Genomic DNA, 8,450 nt, shown 5'->3' with positions numbered 1-8,450 from the left:
GAGAAACATATATTCTAATTTCAACAAAAAAGAAACTTCATACATAATTGATACAAGTTTCATATAAGGTTCATACACGATTAATACAACTTTCATACTTCAACGATTCACATAATTATAAATACTTATTTTTTGACTAGTGACTAAATACACAATTATAAATACTTATTTTTTGACTAGTGACTAAATACACTGCATCATCAAATTCATTTTTTATATTTTTTTCATAAATTAAGTATTACGCGAACAATTTTATTAAAACTCAAACACATATACATTTACATGTTGTTTTTCAGATACTGTATATATACCAAAACACTGTTTCATCCCAAAAAAAATAATCTATAATCTATATCAAATTTTAAAATAACAAAAAAAAAATCGACACAATGTTCTCCATGTTAAAACCCAACAAATCATAATTAAAACCAACAAATCATAATTAAAACCAACCTGATGAATTTCACCTTCCACCATGTTTAATTAATATCGACACAATGTTTTCCATCATAGCAAATCAATTTTTTTCCAACGTCAAAATTTCTTCAATTACTAAAAAAAAACGAACTGATATCTGCTGCAAATCCGAAAGAATAGTGAAAATTGTAAAGAAAGAAAAAAACAGCTTGTATGTTGATGTCAATTTGTTAAAGCTTTTTAAGGAATTAAACCAAAATTTATCCTCATTTAAACTAATTTGAGAGATTTAACGCAACTAACTAATCTGAATATTTTTTAAATTTCCTTAAAACTTGTTAATCAATTAACACCAATTAATAATTGTATTTAATTTAAGTAATAAAGGATGTCATTTTCCATTTATATTTTTATCCATTTTTTATTCAATTTTTAAAAAAATAATTTTTTTAATTATTTCAAATTAACATTATAATTTATAATAATATGCTATAGCTTGAGATATTAAATGTTATATATTGAAATACACACTCTAATACTATATTTTAAGAATATTATTATAGAAAATGTTATATACCTCATTTACACTTTTTTAATCAATTGCCGATTGAAGTAATTTCTGCCTAATTAAAAAAAATTAAATCATATTCAGATTTATTTACTATTTTCCACCAAAAATAAAACAGCACGCTCCGGTAACTTGGTCAACTCAATCTTTTTGCTCAGTTCAACCTTTCGCCGGCATCACTATTTTTCAATTCTCCGATCAATGGAAGACGACGGTGGACGACGTACCATTCTAGGGCAAGGTGGTGATCGAGTAAAGCTCAACGTCGGCGGTAAGCTCTTTGAAACCACAGTATCAACACTTCGTTCTGGTGGACCAGATTCTCTTTTATCCGTCTTAACGAATCGGAATTCCGACGAGCCTGTTTTCATCGACCGGGACCCAGAAATCTTCTCGGCTCTTTTAGCTCTTCTCCGGTCTAATCGTCTCCCTTCAACAGCAAAACGTTTCTCTAATCAAGAGCTTATCGATGAAGCTGTTTATTACGGAATTGAATCACAACTCAGATCTGCACTCGCCCCGAGTCGACTCAGTGGAATCGACGCGTCACTTTTCTCAACCATTCGTCCTACCTCTGATGGCGTTGTAACGGACTTCAATGCTGTAGACTCTGATGGCTCCGTTTGGGTTGCTCACGGCGGGCAGGTTTCTGTTTATGATTGGAGTTTGACACATACCGAAACTATTAGGACACACCTTGATTACATCAGCTCCATTAGGAAGGTTGGACCCGATTTGGCTGGTGTTGCTTCTGAATTCGAATCCGGGCTCCATTTTTACAACTTGGCTAATGGACGTAGAGTTGGCTCTGTGGAATGGACCGACCCGTCTGACCCGAGAATCTACAAGGCCCGAGTACACGCTGTTGTTGACTCGCCGGACTCTGTTTTTGCTGCCTTCGAGTGTCAACATAGAGAAAATTGTGTTCTGAGTATTGATAAGTCTACGATGAAAGCGGTTTCGGAGTTGGGAAGACAATCTGGTAATTCGGCAAAGTCAACTGTTGTTGGAAAGTTAACATTTTTGCCGGAGATTAATGCGCTAGTCGGTGTTTCAGTTACTGCCGGAGCTTTTGGGTATGCCGGTTATGTGCGGTTGTGGGACTCCAGGTCCGGAGACGTTGTCTGGGAGACGAATGAGCCGGGTTCAGGTCGGAGCAGTCGGTTCGGGGACTCGTTTGCTGACGTTGACTTTGACAGGGAGGATTTGACTATGTTCAAGATATGTTCAAAATCAGGTGATTTGGCTGTGGCAGACCTACGTAAATTAAGTGAAGATCCATGGGTTTATCTGGAAGAGAAAAATCCATGCATGAGGAATTCAGGTGGTGGAACTAGTAGCTTGATTCACTGTTATAGACAGCAGGTGTTTGTGGGAAGAGAAGGAGGGCTGGAAGTATGGTCGAGAATGGTGGAGAATAGAAGTGATGTTGAGAGGGAAAGGGTGTTGCATGAAGGATTGTATAGGAGGAATTATATGGATAAAGTGGAGGATGCCGGAAGAGGGATCATAAAGAAGATTGAGGGAGCTGGAGATAGGTTGTTTGTTTCTAGAGAAGATGCTGAGGGGATTGAAGTGTGGCAAAGTTCTCAGTTTTCCGGTGCTGTTTTAAGTTTGTGATCGTGTGGAGCTGTGAGCTTTGTATGAGCTTACGTTGCCTGTTTCATGTCCTAACAGAGAAGAGGGTTGCAATCAATTGACGATTCGAGTGAAACTACGAGCCGACCTGAGCTACTTTGAGATTGAGCAGATTTGTTGTAGTATATTTTTGAGCTGTTTGCAATGGTCATCAATGGGAAGTTGGTCTATGGTCAGAGTAAAGTTAGAATCCACCCCGAACTAGTTTGAGATTGAGCTTAGTTGTTGTTGTATATATTTTAGCTGTCCAACTACAGCTTGCAATGGTCATCAATGAAATGAATTGTGTATTTGGTTGGATGTCAAGTTGATCAATCAAGGAACAATGTGCAAAGATTTGATACGACCGTGACAAATACCTGAAATCAGATTCTTGTTGATCCATTTTGGACATGATGTTGATCAATCAAGAACAATGTGGACGCGTGTTATGCCATCATGTGAAATGAATTTGGGGTTTATTGGTGAATTTGGGCATCCCTGTTATCAAGAAAGAATGGTATCCAAGCGTGTTTAATTATTTGTATCAGAGGTAGGCCTCTAATTGTTGCTTTTGATGCTGTATTTGTATTCATAACTTTGGTTGCTAGATTGCTGTATCATTTGGTTAGCTACATGTACACGTGAGGTTATAACGTTTTACCTTAGTATCATCCGTAATTCCACGTTGACAAGACTCATACCATATTCCTTAGAAAACTAGGTGGCAAAGCAGATTTGTAAGTATTGTATTCTTTGTTTCAGCTGATAGTGATGGTGAGTCATTTCAACAGAAAGTAACTCTTTTAGTTTACATGTCGCTTTTACCCCAAATTAGAAGTAATCCCTGTTCTTTTTATTGGTACTTGTCAAACTCTCTAGCAGGTGGTTTTTCTATTTTAATTTTTTCTTGATCTCCCCCAAGTAATAAAGTGAAAAGCATGTTTAACACTTGTTTCTTGCCATCTGCTGTAATTTATGTGCTGGAGGCACATTCTTGGGGTTATGTGGTTGTGTTACTAGTCTAGTAGGCAAGCAAAGTGGTGGCTTGAAGAATATGAGAAACAACTCTCCAGTATTCATATTTTCCTGTTGGGGAATCTTAGTAGTTCAGTTGGTTGGTTACTTGAACTCCTACCTTGTTGATGAGGGTTCGATTCCCAACATTGTGACCTTCTTCCCATTTCCCCTTCCCCTCCCCCCAATTTTTGAATAAATAAATTTTAAAAAAAATCATATTTTCCTGTTTAAAGAAGCTATAACTGAACATTGAAATTTTAATAGGCATTGAATCTGGGCTTTTGTGTAAAGAAACAAGTGCTGCTGTAATTTCAAAATCAGCAATTAAGCTTATCTCAAAAGATTGAAATCCCTAGACTACTAAAGAGAGCAACCTATAAGAGGAAAAGAATAAAGAGAATATACGGCGAAAGACTGAAGAAAGGGAATTGTTGTTTGCTGGTTTAGGAATGAATACCTTTCTTTGTATAGGGGCTGCTTTAGTGATGGCATTGTAGAGAAGTTATAATCTCCCTCTCATAGTTGTTGAAGGGTTAGAGGAGACATGAATGAGCTTAGAATTGATGGTAAAGGATCATATGATACCTGAAAGCAGCAAGTGAAAGTGTAGTTTCTTTATCTGTTTGCAGTCAATGCTCATGAGACCGAAGTGCTTTTCTTTGTTTATTTGTGAAAAATCTCTCCAGTCTGTTAAGCCCTCACATCATCTGAAGGTTTGTTGTGCTTGGCGATTACGAAGTGTTTGATGCACATACCAAGACTGAAAATTCTCTTTTGTGAAGGAAGCATTTCGAGTAATCTGTTCTGCTCTAGTCATGAAGGAGTAGGAACAAGGATTTCACTGAAAGAACAGGAACATCAACCTTTAGCTTTTTGTTTGGACAGTTAGTGGGAAAGAGTAGCTCTTGATAGTAAAAACTGAGGAAAAGATTTAAGGAATTTAAGAGGATAATGTTGCAAGTTTACTCATTTGTAGCAGCTTATTTTGAGAACCTCTCAAACATAAAAAGTTATTACGATGCACTTACAAATTAAAAAAAGAGGCAGCCTGGTGCACAAAGCATCCCGCGGACCACATCCCAAAGGGTGTGATGTAGACAGCTACCCTAATGATCCACTTGCAAATGCATTAAGAAATTGTTTATAATCCTATTACTGTCAGGCCTTTTCTTTTAAAAACTGTAAGACCATTATTTATAAGCTATAGCAGTAGTTATAAGTTTTCCCTCCTATGCATCACACCTTCTTGTCTTATTTGTGAGTTGCGACATACCTCCAACATACATGCATACTTCCATAACTCCACAATTTATGGTCGTTTTTGAAGTGTTCCTATGTACTCCAATCTTGTCGTCAGTCCCATCACATAAGGGGGCACATAAGTGTGGAGCAAACAGTGACTTTGGATATTGTTGGAGATGGAGCTAGAGTTCTTCCCTCGGAATGCTTTGTTTAAGTTGTGATTAAAGCTTAGATTCATTTTTGTATATTTTGTGCTTAGTGGCAGAGCCACACTTGGCCAAGGGATGTCGATTGACGTCTCTCCACTGGTTAATTATACTGTGTGGATAGGTAACTTTTTTGTATGTATGTATACTATTTGTTGAATCCCCCACACTTGGCCAAGGGATGTCGATTGACACTTCTTCACTGGAAATTATACCGTGTAGATAGGTACATTTTTTTTATATATATACATACTATTCGTTAAAGCCCCTTCGCTTCTTCATATGTTTACTTCTTTATATTTTGACCCCCCTGTGAAAATTGTGGCTCCGCCATTGTTTATGCCACATCTAATAGTTGTTAATGAGGATTAATTGTCTATACTGGTGCTCAGCTTATTTTAGAACTACAAGCTTAATATTTCATCAACCTGGACATTCCATATCACTTCATGAAAACATACTTCACTTAAAACTGATATGGTTGCTAGAGTCTACTGTAGAATATTGTACCCTTTCAAGCTGCTGATAATGCCACTGTGCAGGTTCAAGGACTAAGGCCTTTTCAATTAGTTCTTGTTAGAATTGTAGAGGAAAAGAAGTTACTCGCTGATGGAGTTGAATGATCCCAAGCCAGTAATATTCTTGAAGGTCACATTGCATACCAAGCAGAACAGCTGGGCTGCAAGCTTGGAGATCTTTAGGGTTTGGTAACCTCATTATTTTTTGTCGTGTTAGTACATTTACCTCAGGTCCCATGTTTTTCTAGGAATCTTTTAGTGAGAGAAAATAGTGAGAATCTAGTATTTGTATTCTGTTTCAAAAAAAAAGAATCTAATACTTGTATTTTTGTTCAATACTGGTCCAAGATGAGCTTAAATGGAGCAACATGCTCCGTGAGGATTTACATCGCTGACCCCAACTTGCAGCGTTGTTGTAAATTGGTTTGTGAAAATTTTCTTAGGAGGTTGAGATGCGCGCTATTTCCAAATGTTAAATGAAACAAAGCATGTCGGTCAACTAGCATAAACACTTGTAGTAATGCTCCATTGGCCATCCTTGTTGTTTAATTTCTTGTTATATGTTAGTTATGTAGGACAACTTTTCTTGATATTTATTAATCTGCTCATTAAATCAGCATTGTGTGTGGTGGTGGGTTATTGCCTCTCTTCAAAGCATTCTAGATTGACTGGTTAACCTATGTATATTCATTTTCTTACAGAGCTAACTATAGTAAGTTGTTGTAAGTAAGCTTGCAACATGATTTGCCTAATAGATACTGTATAATTGAACTACAGTAATAAATCATTCAACAATTATTGTTAATTGCTGTTTGCATATATACTATGCCTGGATGCTTTAGGAAAATAGTTCACAGTAAGTAACTTCTGGCCTCAATTTAAGTTTGACTGAAGTCTCTGCTGCTACTGATGTTTTCCTAAGGGCTAGTTTTCAGCTTGTGAATATGAGCCCCAGCTATCAAATTATAACAAATCCAACTAGGTGCGTGTTTATTTATTAATAATGGCGTGGGATATAATTTATCCAAACATGTAAAGAAGGCTGGAATTGCATACTATTACTTGTTGATTGCCAGGATGGTGGTATGTGTGTATCTTTAATGATCAAGATAGTGTTTGGCGGTGTTCGGGAAAGCGAGCGCTTCATTGCTTTAAGCGATGAAGCGAAGCGAAGCAAGGGTTCAGCGCTTCAGCGAGAAAATCATGAAGTGACCAGAAGCAGCCCCGCTTTTGGGATTGAAGTGTGAAGCGAGAAAAGCGGCACTTATATTTTTTTGATTAATAAGTGATCATTTTAAAGAATAAAAAGAGTCACCACTTGTAAGGTTTCAGTGTACTCTTCCCTTCCAACTAGAAGTTGGGAAAATGAACTTCTTGCATCTTTAGCTACTGGAGTGCTGCGAGAAATTGGACAGCGATGCAACTCAAAGGTATGTGCTACATACTTTTTAGCCAAGATGTTATCTCGGTTGATTTTTCTTGGTTGTCATAGTAAGAGCTCCACCAATGTGTCTTGTTTTGTAGGTTGAGCTCAGGCCTGTGGTGAGCACCAGTGAGGAATTGCAATTTTCAGTTGAGGTTAGAAAATTCATTATGGAAGAATGTTTTTCACCTATCCGAAGCTATTGCAGGGATTGATTAATTGCATTGTTTGTCGTATAAATATGAAGAGAAATTTCCGTTAAACAGCACTAGCTTCCACTGATAGTAATAGTGTTCCTCTTTTGATTCTAACGGGATACTAGGATGTACTGTGCAAGGTAATGGCTGACGAGATACCTGAAAGTCGTGTGCTAATGACTTTGACATTCATGGATATGTCTTGATATTTGACTCTGAAAATTGTATGAACTGTCTGTTAATGTCAATCTTTGAAAATGTTCATTTTGATATGGGATTGTTGCTCCTGTCATATAGAAGTGCATAATTATTTTGGCATCTGAATTTAGACAAACAGCATAAGGTTTTAGAGTAGTTTGTGCTTCAAAGAATGGTGCATAAAGTGATTCTAGAGATTATTTGTAGACTAATATTTGATTATACGCAGGTAATTATGTCTCAGACAGAAAAATTGTTTGCCCAGTTGTTCATCTGGGCCATTCTTGATGCTTCTTATTTTGGAGGTATAATGGTGGTTTTTTTAGTTTGTAATTCTACTCCCATCACAATTTTAGCAACTCATTTTTACCAGCTTGTATCAACATATATTTGATGGAATAAGAAGTTGAATTTGTTTACATTATGATAAAAATATTTAAATTATGTAACAATCATACGACTCACCTAAACATTTTTTCTCAATTATGTAATCTTTCACTAATAACTTAATTAAAAAAAGTCAAAAACATAGCATATGCAAATACGAATTTACTCCCAAACCAAAATTAAGCCTCAAATATACTTCTTGCACATTTCCAAAATGAATTCTTTATTTGACAAATCCTCTTTTTAGTTTTAGATAAGCACATTTTAATTTATTTTTTATCAGATTGATTAATTCAAATGTGTTCCGTCCAGTATTGTTTGTCATGATTTCTATTTTTAGAATCAAACTATAAAAATTTAGAAAATACTCAAGTACCCCCTTAATCTATGTCCGAAATTCTAGAGACACACTTATAATATACTAAGGTTCTATTACCCTCCTGAACTTATTTTATATGTAATTTTCTATCCCTTTTTAGCCTATGTGGCACTAGTTCGAAAAAAAAAAGTCAATCATCGTTGGGCCCACAAGATAGTGCCACGTAAGCTAAAAAGGGGTAAAATAATTTTAATAAAATAAGTTCAGGGGTAATAGGACCTTAGTATAGAATAAGTGTGTCTCTGAGATTTCGGGCATAGGTTGAGGGGGTACTTGGG

General features: G+C 36.3%; 1 protein-coding gene across 6 annotated transcripts; it reads left to right on the top strand.

Annotated features, from left to right (window-relative positions):
* Positions 1-962: 962 nt before the first annotated feature.
* Positions 963-7,825, top strand: LOC101250724 (protein ENDOPLASMIC RETICULUM-ARRESTED PEN3). Of its 6 annotated transcripts, none has more exons than XM_069288855.1 (5): positions 963-3,155; positions 5,613-5,777; positions 6,665-7,018; positions 7,113-7,166; positions 7,636-7,825. In XM_069288855.1, exon 1 carries the CDS (start codon positions 1,187-1,189, stop codon positions 2,603-2,605), a length of 1,419 nt encoding a protein of 472 aa, XP_069144956.1. In that variant the 5' UTR covers positions 963-1,186; the 3' UTR covers positions 2,606-3,155; positions 5,613-5,777; positions 6,665-7,018; positions 7,113-7,166; positions 7,636-7,825. The 6 variants fall into 6 exon arrangements, with proteins under 6 accessions (XP_069144956.1, XP_069144955.1, XP_010325797.2 ...); XM_069288854.1 differs by having other exon boundaries at positions 5,613-6,570; XM_010327495.4 differs by having other exon boundaries at positions 5,613-7,018.
* Positions 7,826-8,450: the final 625 nt, after the last annotated feature.

The sequence above is a fragment of the Solanum lycopersicum genome, chromosome 9, assembly GCF_036512215.1.
Source record: "Solanum lycopersicum chromosome 9, SLM_r2.1".
Classification (NCBI taxonomy): Eukaryota; Viridiplantae; Streptophyta; class Magnoliopsida; order Solanales; family Solanaceae; genus Solanum; species Solanum lycopersicum.
The sequence above is the reverse complement of the archived record's forward strand: the minus strand, read 5'-3'. Positions and strand labels throughout refer to the sequence as shown.